This window comes from Populus trichocarpa, chromosome 19, assembly GCF_000002775.5.
Source record: "Populus trichocarpa isolate Nisqually-1 chromosome 19, P.trichocarpa_v4.1, whole genome shotgun sequence".
Taxonomy (NCBI): domain Eukaryota; kingdom Viridiplantae; phylum Streptophyta; class Magnoliopsida; order Malpighiales; family Salicaceae; genus Populus; species Populus trichocarpa.
The window spans coordinates 10,704,081-10,722,450 of NC_037303.2; the positions used below are offsets into that span (position 1 = coordinate 10,704,081).

An 18,370-nucleotide genomic window follows, 5' to 3' on the forward strand; every position below is an offset into this window, starting at 1 on the left:
CAATTCAAAACTAACCACTTGGTGAAGAATGAAAATGGAAAAAAAAAATTAATTTTACAAAATAACCTAAAAAATAGCAATCCAAAGAATGAGGACCAAATTTAAAATATAAAAAAATATTGAGTGGAGAACTAACAGTTTTGGATTGAATGATGAAATTAAAAAAACAAATCAATTTAACAAAAGGATCCAAAAAAAAATTAACAATCACAAGAATAATGATTAAATTTGAAAAAATTAATGAGAAAACAACTTAAAATTTTGGATTGAAGGGTGAAATTAAAAAAAAATTACAAAACAACTCAGAAGAAAAAATAGCAAACAAAAGAATGAAAAACATATTTGAAATGACAATAAAATGAGAAGAAAATTGTTGCTACCTAATGTTTTACCCCAGTTTTCAAAATTTAAAATAAAAAATCTACTTTCAACGCGTAGTTTTTAACGCACTCATTGAGTCGATGTTAATGTTGCATTTTTTTTCAAAAGTCAAAAACACAAAATAAATAGAAAAAATAGAAAAAATGCATTTATATTTTAGTGATCTAATTGTAATTGTGGAAAGGAGAGAATTGATTTTCAAATTGGAAACCCTCTCACCAAGCAACCCAAATTTTAATCAAATGGTCCCCAATCGATTTTCTTAATCCAAGGGTCCATATTTCCTTGCTTTGCCTCTCATTTGATTTAAATCTCTACCACTGGATTTCAAGAATTAATATCTACTACTCATTTTATATAAATCTCACATCAAGAACAACTACAATTAAACAAGCAACTAGGCATATAAATTTCTTCCAATTAGACATACAAAATTCAGTTATTTCTTAACATGTTCTTCCAAACATATATAAAAAGTTCTAACAAAACTCAATAACAATGCTATCAACATCTATAGTTTTGCATTTTTATGATCATAGTCATACATGTATTATATCACATAAACATTATTGCATTTACATTAATTTTTCGATGTATACTTCCTTTGCATGAGACGTCAAATACATTCACAGTAAGATTCAACTTTAGGTTCAATAATTCTCCTTAAATTTCCCAAATTTCAACAACATAAATGCTTAAGTCAATATACGTAACCTAATACATAACGAAACTCCTTTAAAATCATTTTCTTTATAAATATATACGTTAATCTATCACAATATCACTTAACTACATACAATTCTACTTCATGCAATGTAACCACTCATTGGGCGACCATTGAGGCTTTAAGGATCCCATGGTTTTCTTCAGCATTTCTTCCTAAATTAATACCTAACTCCTAACCCAATTGATCAACTTATAGACAATTTACATTTCCCTAAAATTTCACTCTAAACCCAAGCATCAATCTCATGATGTCAACCTCAATTGTTATCTTTTCACATGAAATTGCTAGGTCAGGTGTAGAAGTCCTAACCGAAGATAATTGAGTCTTCGAACCCTAACTTTTCAAAATCTTCCATATTTTCCTCTTTTTTCCTCTTTTCTCTTAACATTCTCTCTCTAACTCAATCTTTTCTCTCATTGGTTTTTTTCAATTCCAAGAGTGGATGTGTTTTTATCTCTGAAAACACTCTCTAGCCTTTAAAAGTGCAAGAATAAAAGAAAAAAAAAAGTGGTCTCCTTTCCCAAAACAACACCCCGTCAGTTTTATAAAGCCAATAATCAAAACGGTTTGACTATTTTGAGAAATGGTCCGACAGGTTCAGCAAATAGGTCTAGTTGTTTCTCAAAATGATTGGACCATTTTAGCTCCTGGAAAATTTGACATTTTGGCCAAAAACCCTTTCTTTTTCCATCTTCTTAACACTTTTTTCCCAATTTATTCTTTTCATTTTTTTTCATACCATTAAAGTATAATTCCAATGATTTTATTTTTATTTTTTATTTTTATTTTTATTTTATTTATCCCGGGGTTTACACAAAGAATTTCGTTCTGGTTAAAGAGAATTGTCATATTGAGATTTTAGGTTAACTGAGCTATAAACAAAGATTTCCGTTCTAGTTAAAGGGGATCGACAAATTGAGATCTTAGGTTAGTCTAATAGAAGACAAAGATTTTAGGTTCTGGTTAAAGGGAATCACCGAATTAGGATTTCAAGTTAATCGATCTGTGAAACCAAAGTTCTAGTTAAAAGAAATCACTAAGATGCAAGATTTCAAGTCAACTGAGCTGAGAGCAAAAGTTGTTGAGGAGGCATTTGTTGACCAAAATAGTTGAATTATAGTTCTGGTTGAAAATGATTGTTGGGAAGATAGAGTTTTAGGTCAACTGAACTAAAACTTTGAGAAGATTAAGTTTTGAAGAACAATCTTTCTGTATTTACAAACTTACAATGAAAAGCACTTGATAAGTTTTTACTCTGTAAGAATTATAAAGAGACGGCATTTGTTACTATTAAATTTTGATCCACTTTTCAAAATGTTCCGGGGAAAAAAAAAAAACCCAGAAAATATGTTGACATAATTGCATCATTTTCAACGTCTTTCCAAATAATTTTAAATAAAAAATATACTATCCATGCATTTAGTTTTTAACGCGCTTATTGTATCAATATTAATGTTGCTCTTTTTAAAAAAAAGTCAAAACACAAAGACAAATCAACAAAGAAAAAAGAAAAAAATGCATTTATATTTTAGTGATCTAATTATAATTTTGGAATGGAGAAGACAAATTTTAAATTTGAAAACCCTCTCACCAGCAACCCAACTTTTAATCAAATGGTCCACAATCAATTTTCTTAGTCCAATGACAGTCGTTGATTCTTCCACCACCAGAATTGCCTCCTTGACCTCTCTACTATCAATATCATCACCATAAGCCTCCACCTCGAGTACCACCAGCAACTCTCTATAAAACCAAAACCAAAACCAATGGCAGCTAGCACCATGTCCACTAAGTGAAACAAGTCCATGTTCCAGTCATTTATGAAAGCTTTTTCACTATCGCTTTAGCTTTCCACCCGACATCACTCACTCTCTCTCTCTCTCTCTCTCTCTTAAAACCCATCTCCACTAACGCTGGGTGCCACACAATCCAATTTCGATCTGACCCCAATATGACAACCTGATCATATCCACGATTAGAACACAATACCAACAACCTACCCCTTTCTTGGAAATGGCAGGTGAAGGTGAAAACTAGTATAAAAGGAAATCATTTGGGAACTAAAGAAAAGAAAATAAAATGAACTGCCTTGTGTGATTTTGTTCTTTTGTACGTAATGGTGACACTCACCGCCAACACAAGGATAAGAAGAGTAAAAAACGTTCTAGAACCAACTTTTTTCTCTCTTCACGGGCGACAACACGTGGGTTCACGCACCACCATTCGCGTGGAGAGTGAGACCAACGCGTTGCCATTGTTCCTCGACTCCCGAAAGCTTCCTAGCACTGTTCTTGGGTTCCCAACAGATTCTCCAGATTAATTTGTGAATTTTGGGAGGCCTGTTTTGTAGATTCTAAATGTTTAATGTGTGTGTGTGTTTGAATTATTTTTAATTTTGGTGATTTGTAAAAATATAATTGTAGGATGTGTGAGTAAAAACTATAATAAAAATGAAGGATATGCGTGTGTTTCATTTGCTTTCTATTACCTTTTTATTTTGTGTTAAATAGACAAAACAAAAGAGAAAAAAGATGAAAAGATATATATTTTTTTATTTTCCTTAACCAAATGTTTTAATTGAATATGGTAAAAAAAATCCTTAAAATTATTTGAGCAATTTTTTTAAAAAATGTGAAATATTTTTGCATTTAAAAAAAAGAATATATTGCACGGATTTTTGTAAAATGCCAAAAGATTTTGGCCTGTATTTTAAAAACTATTAATAATTTATTTTTCGCAAGAAGAATATATTATTCACTTGTAATATAAGGATAAAAAACCTAAAAGGAGTTAATATAAAAATATTATAAGGGATAATAATTTTATTTTACTTACTTTAATATAAGAATCTCTAAAAGAATAGATAGGGTCCCTAGTAACCACGAGGAGGGCACGCCAACAACTTATAGAGATCAACGCAAATCCTGAGGAGATGAGAGACAAAATAGGAAAAGAAGAATAAAATATCACCGAGGAATGCAGTGTTTAGCCATCGGAGGAAGCTGCACGCACCACCAGAGCGCTGCGACTTGCTTCACTTATTGCATGTGCATTGCACGCACCAACCAATCTTTACATGAACATTAACTTTACTCCTCTGTATTTGATTTAGCGTAAAATCTGGTTCTTCAACCCCTAATTACTTCAAATTAGTAGAATTTAGTTTTATTCTGACAAACCAAGCACCAAAAATTTTCTTGGATATTACGAGGTCTCTATATCTAGGCAATCAAAATAAACGATTAAGCCAATTCCTAAAAATACCAAATCTAAAGAATAAAATTAAAAACAATCTTATCACTCTTTAAAGCCTTGACGATAACATGCTTTGTTTTTTACTATTGGATGCAAATTCTCATATTCAATTTTTTTATGTAATAAGATTGAAAATTATGGAAGGATTTTTAATTTGAGAAAAGATCGAAATACGTGATTTGTTTTTTTACCCTTGTATAAAATTATCTTACAATGCCAAATGAAAAGGTAAATAAAAATATAGTACTATGTCAAGGTTTTTGGTGTCATACTAGATTGGTAGCCCTACAACCAAGTCCTTAATAGGGCTTGAATTTTTCCAAATCTTAAAAGTGAGTCCTCAAACCTTTAATTGTTGTAAATCAATAAATTTAAATTTTTCTCAACATCCTTTTTTATAAGTAAACAAAACAATGCACCAAGCCCAAACCTATAGTATTGCAATGTCAAATAACCAATTTTTCTTTTGAAAAAAGAAATTGAAGGACCAAAACATAAAATACTAAATGACAAAAAAAAAGAAGAAGAAATCACCACTATTAATTCAAAGAAGAGATTTAAGGTTTTTTGTACTTGTAATATGGTAATCATTGCATAAATATTTATTGGCTAAATAAAAAGATCATTAATTAATTTTTAGTATTTAACCTTATTTCAAAAACATTGTATGGATTTTTTGCAATATAACGTTTATATAATTTTTAAAAAATGATAACATTCTTAAAAGAATAAGTTTCATGACTTAATTCATCAATGATCATTTATTTTTGGAGATATTATATATTTGGCTTGTGAAATTGTTAATTTTTGTATTCTACTTTAAGTTTTCCACTTCTGATATGAATTTATTTTTCTATTTTTTATAAAATACTTTTAAAATGCATGCTATTGTAGTTTTAGTTCTTCTATTAAAACATCTACAAGGATTTATTAATTGAGTGCCTTCAATTTTCAAAGTTCAGAAACGTGTGTAGAGTAACAAATTCAATTAAACAACAATCAATTATTCAAAGTTAAGTAATATTCGTTTCACGTCATATTTGACAATGTTAATTAATATTTTTTTAAAAAATCATTAAACAAAAATTTAATTATTCTAATTAAAAAAAATAAGAGTAGAAGGAAATTTGTACAAAAAAAAGGGCATGGACCATAAGTAATAAACAAAAAAAAATAAAGGAAAAATCTTGTAGGGTTGCTATATGATTTATACTCTTTTTGCTTCTTCTTTTTATACGTAAGATTGAAGATTTATTGAAATTAAATTGTAAAAGAAACCAAGCGATCTTGTATTTAAAATTAAAATAATAAAATTTTATTCATCTGTTTAATCAAAATTACAAGATGGACTTCTCCATCTAAAAACGAGCCTATGAATGACGAAACCAAAAGAATTTCAGATGGAAGTCCCTATCTTCAACATCCGGGTGCGCTCATTATCCCAGAAATTATGGGCTTAACGTTAGAACATTGGGATTTTGAAGGGCCGTCTGGTCCGCTATATGCAAGTTTAATGTCAGCAAGCTCCACCTTCTCACATGGGAAGCCACTGCTGCAAGCAATCTGCACAACAACCGGAGTTGCGGAAGTTCCCCTTATATTCTTAAAACTAACACCACTGATCTTCACTTTTGATGGAGCCTGCAAAAGAAAAAAAGAAAGAACATTAAGACCCCAATAGACTTTTAGCAATCTCCCTAGCACTAAGGAACATAAAAAAATTAATATGCTTGTGTAGGCGTTCTTCAGAATTGCATTATGGATCTAGCATGATGCAACCAATTATGGAATGCAGTGCACAACATGTTTGCTTCACAGTCAATACTATGAATTGCGTTGAAACATTTTTTTTCATAAGATGAAAAAAAGAATTTGATAAATTGTGGAGTGTTTGAGCCACGAATTGGGTAAAATATTGTCACAGTAATTTAGTACTGTGAAAATATCCTTATGGTAACAGAAAAAGCAATACCTTTAGACTGCATTGGTTCCATGGGCAATACACTTGATCTATGATGACAGGGTTTTGGACATTGTTCATGACAATATCCTCAAAATGCATGTTAGATGCGACACCACCGTATAAAGCTGGCCAAGATTTTATTCTAACGCCATTTGTAGTATCTGAGAGGGTGCAATTCTTGACAAATATTCCAGAAACAGGTTTCTCATTGGGGTATTTCCCTAAACTTCCAACACTGATGCCATGGCCAGGTCCACATGTTACTCCTGTGATATGTAGTTCTTCGGTGCCATCTCCCACGGAGATACAATCATCGCCTGTGCCAATTTTTGAATCGATAATGTAGATCCCAGTAGATTGGCCGACATGGATTCCATCGGTGTTTACACTCTCACCAGGTGCACTCACGGTAAAATGCTGGAAGGTGAGGTTTTTGCACCCCAAGACGTTAACATGAAAGTTCTTGCTATCTCGAGTAGTTATATCTCGGACTAATGCATTGGTGATGAAATCGAACCTTAAATTCTGATCCATGTTAGAAGCAAACAAAAAGCAAATGATTAAAGAAACTTTGGTAGTGCCATAACATATAATTAAAAAATAAGGAAATTAGGCTTCATAATGGTGATTAGATTACCATTGGGAGGCTGTCACAATCTTTATCTTTCTGACATGTACTTTTGCTCCACGCAGCCTTTCCCTGCCCATCAAAAGTGCCGCTTCCCGACAATGTAAATTTATCAACGTGTCCGAAATTAACCCAATGCCCTCCTGAGAACTGATTTGGGTCAACCGGTGCCTTCAACATGCCATCAACTTGGAGCTCAATCGCAGCCTTGCAAGGACCTGCTAGAGTCAATTTCCGTAACGAGTATGTCCCACTTGGAATAAGAACTTTGCTGGGGTTTGTTGAAGCACAAGCATCTTTCCAAGCATTGGTTAAAGCCTAAAAATGGAAAGAGAAGGGAAATATTTAGAGAGGATCAGTAGGTCTCAAATTCGGGTGTTTTAAGGAAACGTAAATAAGTTCTGACTCGAATACTATATATTCAGCTATTTAAAAATCAAACGCATGCATGCGAGAAAATATACAAGATACCTCTGTGATATCTTTATCGGAACCATATTTAGTCACATCGAAGACACCTTTTGATTGGGCTTTAGCAGTTGATGCTAACAATAAAAACAGTGAGAATGATATTATTGCTGAGGAGACAACTTTCAGGCCCATCTTTTTGTCAGCTATGTTGCTTTCTTTCTTCAATACTCTAGGAAAACGAATGAATTTCTTAATCTTCCATGTCGATCCTTTATACGGCGAGAGGGGAATTCAACACCACTCGTAAATTTATCAAGCAGTTGATGAATTTTGTCCATGTTTGTGCAAGGTTGTAGCTTTGCCATTCAATGTCATTCCTATTATTAGCTTCTCTTGCAATATAGCATATCAAAATGTTCTAAGAAAAATCTATATATATCGATCACTCTGTCCATAGAAACCTAATTTCATGCAAAGATTTGTTTAATTTAATAAAAATTCTGATATTTTTGAATATTAGGTTTCCATTATGTGCATATATACAATTAGAGTATGCAATACATACCTAATACGAGTCAAACCCTATTGAGATTTCTAGGATTTAGTTTCTCCAAAGCCTTCTTCTTGTTGTTTTTATTATAATCATTTTTCGGAGAGAAGTGATTGAGAATAATGGATATTCTGGAGATCTTATTTTATGTGTGTATGTGTGTTTTTTTTTTTATTGAGATATAGTTTTATTAGGTTCGTTTAGTGTTTGCAATTTGTTTTGGAAAAAAAATGAAAAAAAACTTCTAGTTTCAACACTTATCATTAAAAATTAGTTTAAATTATCATTTAGTTGAAGCACAACTAATTAATGATTAAAGGGCTTACATAATCAGTAGTCATCTCTTCTATTTATATAACTAGGCCAATATATATTAGTTACTGTGTAGTTACAGGATCCGAACCTATGGCCCTTTGTACCCAAAACAGATGCGCTGACCAGACTGCACTACACCTCGTCTCACCCCCCCCCGGAGCATATAAATCCACCCGATCGATGAAGACTTGAACCAGGATGTCCCTCGAAAGGGTTAGCTACGTCCTAAAAGAATTCCCTACAAGCGGGCAACTTACTACCTCTTTGTCTCCTCTGCTTATATAGTGAATGGACTTTGTTTCATCATATAAGACACGGGTCGATGGGCAAGTGAGCTGATCTCGCCTTTGTTGATCCGCTTGAAGAGAGTTATCACGACTCTGCTACATCGCGATCGTTTATTCCCAAGCGATAGAGAATACAAAGCACACAAGGCGCATGATGAACAAGATGTACTAAGCAGGATAAATCCACTCAAGGAAAGTACAATATTTTCTATATTAGAACACATGAGATGACTCCAAAGCTGAGTTTTACTTTATTGAATAATGAGAAATCATTTTGCATACTCACATGAAAGCAAGGTTTACCGATCCTAAGTGCATGCATTTGAAATGAGGAAAGACCATCTTTGATAATCCTTTCACGAGACTAAAATATATCATTTGCAGTCCTCTTTTGAGCCTAGTAATGTTTTTTGGAAATAATATTGGCTAGGATCACAATTCACACTAGGGGCAAGTGCGAGAAAAATCCGCATTGATTAAAAATGCCCGAACAAAGCTGAGGGGCATGAAGAAAAATCCAAAGGATCTAAAAAAATTGAGCTTTCCATAAAAATAACTAATGATGATGCTTAACCAAATGAAGAAAGAAAAAAAACAAAAAAAAGGCCCAAACTCAACATTGGGGGGCACGATAGACCATTTTGGAAATAAATTCAAATGATAAAAGGTCAAGAAACAAGCACTAGTGATCTTAAGTCTTGAAATCCCTTAAATATCTTTTGAGCCTATAAATATCCCATTACAATGAGACCACTTTCAAAACTCTTCAAAAATTTTTCACCTGGGTAGGTCTCCCATTACAGTGAGACCATCTTTCCTAGGTAGATCACCCATTACAATGAGACCACTTTTAAGACTCTTTGATTTTTTTTTCCACCTAGGTAGGTCACCCATTACAATGAGAGCACTCTTTTTTTTTCCTTGTGGGTAGGTCACCCATAACAATGAGACCACTTTTCATATTCTTTCCATTTGGGTAGGTCACCTATTACAACGAGACCACTCTTCATATTTTTTCTACTTGGGTAGGTCACCCATTACAATGAAACAACTCTTCACATCTTCCACCTGGGTAAGTCACCCATAACAATGAAACCACTTTTTACTTTTCATATTTTTTCCACTTGGATAGGTCACCCATTATAATGAGACTACACACATATTTTATTTGGTTCTGGTTAAAGGAGGTCGCCATAAGGGATTTCGGGTTAACCTAACCAAATGGAGATTTTAGCTTTGGTTTAAGGGAATCGCCAGATGGGATTTCAGGTTAATTGAGCTACACACCGACTTTGGTTTTATTTAAATGAGGTCGCCAGATGGGATCTCAAGTTAAGCCAACCACACATAGAATTTAACTTTGGTTAAAAGGAGTCACCAGATGGAATTTTAGGTTGACCAAGCTACACACAGACATAATTTTGGTTATGGTCAAAGGAGATCGCCATATGGGATCTCAGGTTAACCTAATTGCAAACATAAAGATTTCAGCTTTGATTAAAGGGAGTCATCAGAAGGGATTTCAAATTGACCGAGCTAAACACATAATTTTGGTTCTAGTTGAAAGGGATCACCAAATGGGATCTCAGGTTGACTCAATCACACACAAAGATTTCAGCTTTGGTTAAAGGGAGTCGTCATAAGGGATTTCAAGTTGACTGAGCTACACAAAGACTTTGGTTTTGATTAAAGGAGATCGTCATATGGGATTTCAGGTTGACCAAACCACCAACATTATCTTAACATTAGAAGAAAAATGACAAAAACCCTACCATTCGAAAATTCTCAAGAAAAAAAAGAAAGTTCAAACCCTGCCATTAGGAAGAATATTTTTATGTTCTGGTTAAAGGGAATCGTCAGATAGGATTTTCAGGTTAACCCAACCAAAGACAGAATTTAGAGGATCGCCAGATTGGGATCTTAGAATAAACAAGTTGTACACAATTTTAATTTCTGGTTGAAAGGGATTGATGTAAAGACAAAGTTTTAGATCAACCAAGCTTTGAGAAGATTAGTTTCAGAACTTCAGTTTTGTTTATTTTTACAAAACTTACTATGCAAAGCACTCAACTAGTCTTTGCTCCGTAATCATTGTAAAGAGGGGGCAATTGTCATAGCCCATTTTTTGGGTTATTCCCCAAATTCAGTTTTTCTCTTCCAAAAATAAAGAAAAATATTTGGAATAAAAACAAAAATCCAAAAAATAATAATTGTGAGAAGAGGATGTCGGAGCGTCTAGAAAATGGCTAGAAATTGGTTGAGGAGTTTCAAAAATACAAAGATTCAATTTTGACAATATATTTTTGACTGATGAGAGCCCTGTTAACAAAAAAAATTCAATTTGAGGAAGAAAAGTTCAAAATCATATGTTTATAGACTCAATTAAATTTTATTGAAGGTTTAATTGAATTAATGAAGGGTTTGATTGCAAGAAAAAATGATTTCTTAAGTCAATTTAGGCTTTAATTCGAATAAATTAAAGTTCAGGGGTCAAATTATAATTTTTCAGAGTTGATTTAGCGAAATCAGGGGCTTAATTGCATAAATATTGAACTGTGATGGCCAATTAGGGACTTGATTGAAGAAATTCAAAATCAAGGACCAAACTTAAAAACACGCGTAAATAGAGGGGCTGAAATTGACTGAATCAGGGGCTAAATTGAAGAAAACAAAACTTTATTATCAATTGAGGGTCAAAATGCACAAATTCAAAACCAAGGACTAAAGTGAAAAAGGCAGCCAACTTCAAGGCCGATGATTGAATTTGGCAGGGATGCAATTGAATTGATTCTTAAAATCAAAATTACACTTGAGGACTTAATTGAACAAAACACAAATTGAGGACTGATTAATGAAACAACGCATTTTTAGAAAAACAGTGTTGTTTCATCCATTGTTAAAAAAAGAAAAAGAGAATAAGCTATAACGGTGCCATTTTGAACGACACTGTGGGTCTTCTTCTTCCCCTAGACGCACAAAAGTAGGAGAAAAAGAAGTTTGTTCCCCTTCATTTGTCTCTCTCCCTCCCTCTCCCGAAAAGCCAAAAACTAACAAGACTCACACTCGTGGCCTACCACCAGATGAAAAAACAAAGGGGACAAGCCCTGCGGGCGGTTGCACAATGGCTGTCGGCCAACCTACCCCTGTGTCATGACTGGACAGGGGTAATAGCCCTCTCTCCCCTTTTTTCTTCTTATAAATACCAGGGGGGAGAAAGGAGCTAAAGTAGGGATGAAGATGACATTTTAGAGAGTTTTGAGAGGTAAAACATAGGGGGGAGAAGAAAAAAACATAGGGACATTATAGAGAAAAGAGAACGAGACTGAAACAGAAGAGAAATGAAAAGGAAGAAAAACAGGGGAGAACAGAGGAAGGGAGGAATAAGAAAGAAAGAGAAAGAAAAAAAAAACAGAGTAGGAAGCAGACAGAGAAAAACAGAGAGACTAAAAAGAGGGAGCGAACGAGGGAGAGGAAGAAAAACAACGAAGAGCAAACGAAAACAGACGAGGGGGGAGAAAAACAGAGACTAGTGTCTCTACACAGAGAAGAAGAAGAATCGTTCCTCGCCGCAAACCATTACCTGCCGCCACAATACTGCCATCGTGAATGACTGCACCACCAACGCCACCACTAGGTCAGCCTCTCTCTCTACTTCCTTCCTCCTCCTCCTCCTCCTCGAAGTTCTTCTTTTTCTTCATTGTCACTACCTCCACTGTTCTATAAGTGAACAATGGAGAGTATCTCCATTGTTTACTGGGTCGGACAACACTGGCCCAAATTAAAATAGTTGGCTCGGGTCCGGTCCAGTCCAAAAAAAATTCCAAAAATCCTTTTAAAAAAATGTAATTTTCCCGCGTATTTTTCTATCAATCTTGCTTAATATTGATTTGTATTTTTATATCGTAAAGATACAAAACCGGTATTAAAATACCCGGTTTTTGTTGAAACATTGCAAAAAATTATAAAACAAAAAAATGTCTTGTTTTCATGCATACGACCAAGTCTCTCAAAGATAAAAAAAAAATAAAATCATATCATATTTTCATACAACAAAAATTCAAAAAATATATGTTTTAGCTTGCATTTTGGCTTTAATAACCAATTTATTAAAGCCATAAGAACTAGACCAATATTTCAAAAATACCCAAAAAATATTTGTATGTAAAATGTATTTCCAATATTAAAAAGGTAGTTTTTTTTATTGACGTTAGAATGGTTAGGTTTTACCCGATGAGATAAGAATCTCTTTAGTGAGGAGAACTTTTCTTTAACCTTAGACAGACCAACAACTAGAAAACACAGCCATACCTTAGCTTTTATCAGACAATCAAACAATGCAGCTTACCTTAGGTAGGGTGTATTTGGAGTGCTAATACCTTCCTTTGACGCAACCAATCCCCGTACCCAATTTTTGAGACCAGTTAGGGTTCCTAGTGACCAAAATACTTGGTGGTGACTCTCATTCCCTTTTTTCACTGATAAAAGACAAGAATTCCTTGTCTTCCCATATTTGCCAAATATATACGAGAGCAAACGATCGTTGCGACACCGCACACGTGCGACAAGACTTGTGAAGGTGACAAACATGAGTTGGCAGGGCAGGGCAAGGTCGACAAACCCTGTTGACTGTTACATATAAATAACCTCATGAAGTGAGCCATTTAGAAAGGCATTATGGACTTCAAGTTGCCAAATCTGCCAATGGTTAGATACATCAATGGTGAGGACTAGCCGAACAGTGGTTGGTTTAACAACAGGACTGAAGGTTTCTGAGTAGTCGATACTTTCTTGTTGAGTGAATCCTCGTGCAACCAAGCATGTTTTGTAGCATTCAACAGTACCATCAACTCGGCATTTGATTTTATAAACTCAATGGCAACCAACAACATTCATATACGGCTCAAACGTAACCAAAGACCAAGTACCATTGGCATGTAAAACTGTAATTTTAGATCGCATAGCAGAATTCCAGCACATAAAACAATTAGCTTCTTTGAAAGTCAAAGGTTCTTAATCAGAAGGACATATTACTCGTGAGTTGGGATGCAATGAAGAGGCATAAATCGAGCTTAAGTTGACAAACTTGTGCTGTCGGGGATGCAGCACCATGGGGTGCTATCGGGAAACCACTAGACCAAGAGAGGCAGGAGACCTGATGGACGTGTGCTGTTGTGGCAGAGAGTAGCTGGAAAGATCAATACAAAGATCTAAACCTGGTAGTGACTGAGCAAGGACCCGTGAAGGAAAGACAAGTCCTAAAGATGAAGCTAGGGGCACAACAAAAGGAGGAGAATTAGATGTTGTGATGTCGGGAGTAGCAGACCCTGAACCTACAAAATGATCAATAGGCATAGTTATAATTGGTGATAAGGGGGGACCGAGGGTTGTGTGGGGAGGTTTGTGTGTCGGATGGGTGTTGCGATGGAAAGTATATTAAGGACGGAAGGTGTGAGATAGGGGTCGGCTGTGGGTTAGAGATGGTTATGCTAGAAACATGACTAGACTCAAGAAATGGAAAGGATTGTTCATGAAAGCGGGCATGATAGGAGATATAAATACGATCAGAAAACAAATCAAGACAATGATATCCTAGATGACATGAAAACCTAGAAACACACAAGGAGTAGAATGATAGTCTAACTTATGAGCATTATATGGTCGAAGAAACAGAAAGCAGAGACATCCGAAAGTACGTAGGAAACTATAATCAGGTGGCTGATGAAAAGAACATTGAAATGGAGATTTGTTTTGTAAGACCGATGTTAGCATACAATTAATAAGATAAACATATATTTTAAATGCACAATTCTAGAATTTTAGAGGTGCCTTGCAGTGATCAAGTAATGTGAGACCAATTTCAACAATATGACGGTGACGACGCTTAACAGTACCATTTTGTTCATGTGTATATGGACATTTTATGCAATGATGAATACCAATAGTTTTGAAGAAGGAATTTAATTTACAATATTCACCACCCCAGTCAGTTTGAACCGATTTTATTTTGCGAGAGAACTGTCGTACAACCAAGACATGAAATTGATGAAACACATCAGATTTACACTAAGAGGATAAAACCAAATAAATTTTGTGTGTGCATCCACAAAGAACACAAAATAATAGAAACCATTAGAAGATCAAATAGGGGCAGGGCCCCAAACATCACTAAAAATTAGGTCAAGAGAAGCAGATGTTTTATGACTTGTAGGTCCTAATGACAGACGCTATGATTTTTCTAATAGACATGGTGGACACTGAAAATTTAAAGGACGAGATGTAAAAGTGACTTTTTGTTTGACGCTAAGAAACTTAGAACTCGGGAGCTTGGGTGACCAAGTCGACAATGCCAAACATCAGCGGAAGTTGATAAACTAGCAGACAAAAAAGCTCAGGGCATAAACATGGCAGAAGACTCTAAAAAGATGTAAATATCATCTTTACTCTGACCGAAAAGTAGAACTTCCTTGGTTATGAGATCCTTAACATAGAAAATAGAAGAGTGAAATTAAAAAAAAAACACAGTTTTCACGGCAGAATTGTTGAATAGATAAGTCTTCTTTTAATTTTTGTAAAATGCAAGACATTAGATAACTTAAAAATTCATTTAGGGGTACGTAAGATATTATGGGCTGTATTAGATATGACAAGTCCCTTACCATCACCAACATGCAATTGATCATTGATGTAACTATATTCTTTGATAGTTTCACCCACATCTACCTAATGTTTTGTCCATGTTTTATATATAAAATGCCTTGATATTCTTTATTTTATGTTTTGAAGGCACTTTTGGATGAAAGATGCAAAAATGAGTAAATTGGAGGTAATTGGCAGATTTGACGTTCAGTCGATGTTTTGTGCAAAGCGTGAGTTCTAGCTATCAAAATGAAGTGATTCCAGTGGCACTAAAAAGCTAACATCCATACCTTTCTAGAAATGTAATGCAAGAAAAATAAAAAGAGAAAGACCATGGAAATCACATCCTACAAAGTCAAATCTCGCTTTCTGCCAATGTTGACCTTTGGCCATTCAAAATTTAATATCTGGAGCTACAGAACTCCAATTGATGCAAACTCAATGTTTTTAGATTCCTAATTCAAAGACCTATCCACGCTCCAAATGTCAGCCAAAAAGGATGTCATATGAGGTAGATAAGAGTTTTCAAAGATGACAACTGAATTCTGCCAGTAAACAGGTTTCATGAAGAAATGAGTCCAAATTACATTCCGAAGCATCTAAACCGACATCCAAATTTTATATTAGCAATTTAGCTCCTCTAAGTCAGAGCTTGAAGATTTCATGCAAGGTTATTTCTCCTTTTTAGGGAAAATAGTTATTGAAGTACTTAAATGTAAACTGTCAACTTAAGGGAGGACTATTTTGTAAAATAGAGACTAGGGTTTCTTAGCATATAAAAAGAAAGAGAGAAGGGGTTGGCAGCCATCAAAAAAGAGGGAGAACAGAAGGAGGCAGCAGCCAGCAGAGAATAAACACAAATTCTCTCCTCTACAAACCCAAAAATCATGCTCTTTTCAATCTTTAGAAGTAGTTGTTCAATAGTTATGCAAGGCTAAGCTCTTTTCTTGGTTGCAAGGACGCAAAAACCTTCGAATTTCAAGAACCGTGAGATTTATTCTTCCTTTTATTTTCAGTTTATGTTATGAATGAGTATGATTGTTTTTCTATGCATATTTCCTATGATTGTTGTTGATGATTGCTAGAGCGGACTCTAAGTTATTGTTGTGAACAATCTATTGCTAAGTTTAATATCAAAACCGGAGTTGTGATATATGAACTTGTGAACAACTAAGCTTGATAATTGTGGTGGAACTACGTTATTGAACTTAGGGAGAACATTTGAACAAAGTGACACAAGCTGCGGACAGCTTGTATGTTAATCTTGATGAAATTATCTAGTTCTTAAAGCTGTCATTAAATTGAATCATTAGTACGGGCACTTTGATTGTTTATTGGTTAGGATTAGTTATATGGCGGATCCGTTAATTAATCAACGTTAAGAAAAGATAAAATTTCAGAACATAAACTGCAATTTTCGTTTCAAGGATCAGTTCTAATTTCCGTTGGTGGATGTGTGCTTGCGACCAAGGTTTGTTTTCTTGATTAATTTCGGTTTCAATTAATTTTGTTTGCTAGTTTAATTTCTTCCATAGTTTAGATCATCACAAATCAAAACCCCCCAATTGCATAACATATAGCATAAAAATCTGAACTAAATCTTCCTCGTGGGATCGACCCCTTGCTTGCTCTATATTATCTTGTGTGTTGTGTTTGAAGCTAGGGTAATTAATTTGTGCGACCGCGACATCGCAACAATCATTATCAAGATAGGGGTTTGCATGTGTCATACCAACAATATCTAGAGTAACATATTGATTCGTGTCGGTGTCAAGAAACCAAGTGATAAAATTTGCTATTGAAACGTCACTAAATGAGAGGTTAACCGAGGCTTGATTACCATGGGGCACAAGCTGAGAGCATTGCTGTCCGGAGTTCCCAAATATGTTACAAAGCTGACACTTAATCTGTCGTTGCCACTGACCAACATTACTTGTTTTGTTCTGCTGCTAATAAAGTTGATTCTGCTATCAATTTCCATGTTGTGGCTACTGGAAACCACTGTTGTTACCTCTGAAATTCTAACCACAATACTGATTTCAGGAAGGGCATATATTCCTCCACCCATTATGTTTTCCCCTATCCCATTACGAAGAAGACTCGCTGTTATTAAACACTAAAAAAGCACGTTGAGCAGTGAAGACAGAGGGGGGTTGCACAGGTGTTGGCAGCAACGATCAGCTGTGGTAAGAGGGTGAAGGGAGCTCCTATGTAAAAATTCATGAGTAGATAAGTGATTATGAAGCTCAGAATATGGCAGAGGATCAGATTTCATTGATAAACTTGTAACTAAATCACGAAATTCACCGTGAAGGCCCCAAAACATGTATAGATTGAAATCCGTGAGGAAGATGGGGCGGCCTGCTGCAACGAGTTCATCAAATAACCCCTTAGCCTTCTAAAGATAGGTGGTGACGGTATCATCACTTTGATGAAGGTCTTAAAGACAGTCATGCAATTACATGATTCAAGAGTTCAATGGAGACGCAAGGGCACGTTCTAACGTGCTCCATACACTGGCAGAGGTTGGATAATCCACCACAAGGTAGAGGACATCTATGGACAGAGAAGAGAGGAGAGTGTTGATGATGAGTTGGTCTTGCTATTTCCATGTCAAAAAAGCTTGTGAAAAACTAGAACTTAATTGGTAGAAACATCACTATTCAAAGAAGAACATATCGTCAAGACATCGACAAAAGAAAAAACAAATTGACCAATCAGATATGGCTTCATTTGCATGCGCCAAAATAGATAATTGGTGTTGGTCATCTTGAGATTGATGACTTGTTGTGTGTTGGAAAGAGGAATAATGGTTGGTGGTGCGGTAGAAAAAAAATGAAGCAGTTAGAGCTGCATTATGTGCAGAGACAGGCACACTAGCCGAAGCAGGGGCCATAAGGGAGGAGGAGGTAGGGGAGGTCAAGCTGACATTGATGCAAGTTATAGCAACAGTAGAGGAATCCATTGGTGAAGTTGGAGAAGACTGATAGGTGCGTCTGGAATGAATCTGCAATAGAATTATTTGCACCCCAAATACGCCCTACCTAAGGTAAGCTGCATTATTTTATTGTTTGATATATGCTAAGGTTTCATTGTATTTCTAATTGTTGGTCTGTCTATTGTTCAAGAAAAGCCCTCCTCAATAAGGAGGTTCTTATCTTATCGGGTAAAACCTAATCATCCTAACGTCAACAAAAGAACCACCTTTTTAATATCG

The 18,370-nt window shown here is 34.9% G+C and overlaps 1 protein-coding gene across 1 annotated transcript; it reads right to left on the reverse strand.

The window, feature by feature from the left end:
• Window positions 1–5,628: 5,628 nt before the first annotated feature.
• Window positions 5,629–7,616, reverse strand: LOC18108397 (exopolygalacturonase). Its single transcript, XM_006371305.3, has 4 exons — window positions 7,426–7,616; window positions 6,964–7,272; window positions 6,336–6,851; window positions 5,629–6,004 (listed from the first exon to the last, which is right to left on the reverse strand). The coding sequence occupies exons 1-4, from the start codon at window positions 7,555–7,557 to the stop codon at window positions 5,780–5,782; spliced, it is 1,182 nt and encodes a 393-aa protein (XP_006371367.2). The 5' UTR covers window positions 7,558–7,616; the 3' UTR covers window positions 5,629–5,779.
• Window positions 7,617–18,370: the final 10,754 nt, after the last annotated feature.

Coding starts and splice junctions, on each gene's coding strand:
- LOC18108397 (XM_006371305.3), bottom strand. CDS start 7,557: ATGGGCCTGAAAGTTGTCTCCTCAGCAATAATATCATTCTCACTGTTT. Junction 7,273..7,425: donor CCGATAAAGATATCACAGAG/GTATCTTGTATA, acceptor TTCCATTTTTAG/GCTTTAACCAATGCTTGGAA. Junction 6,005..6,335: donor GGAACCAATGCAGTCTAAAG/GTATTGCTTTTT, acceptor TTTCTTTTGCAG/GCTCCATCAAAAGTGAAGAT.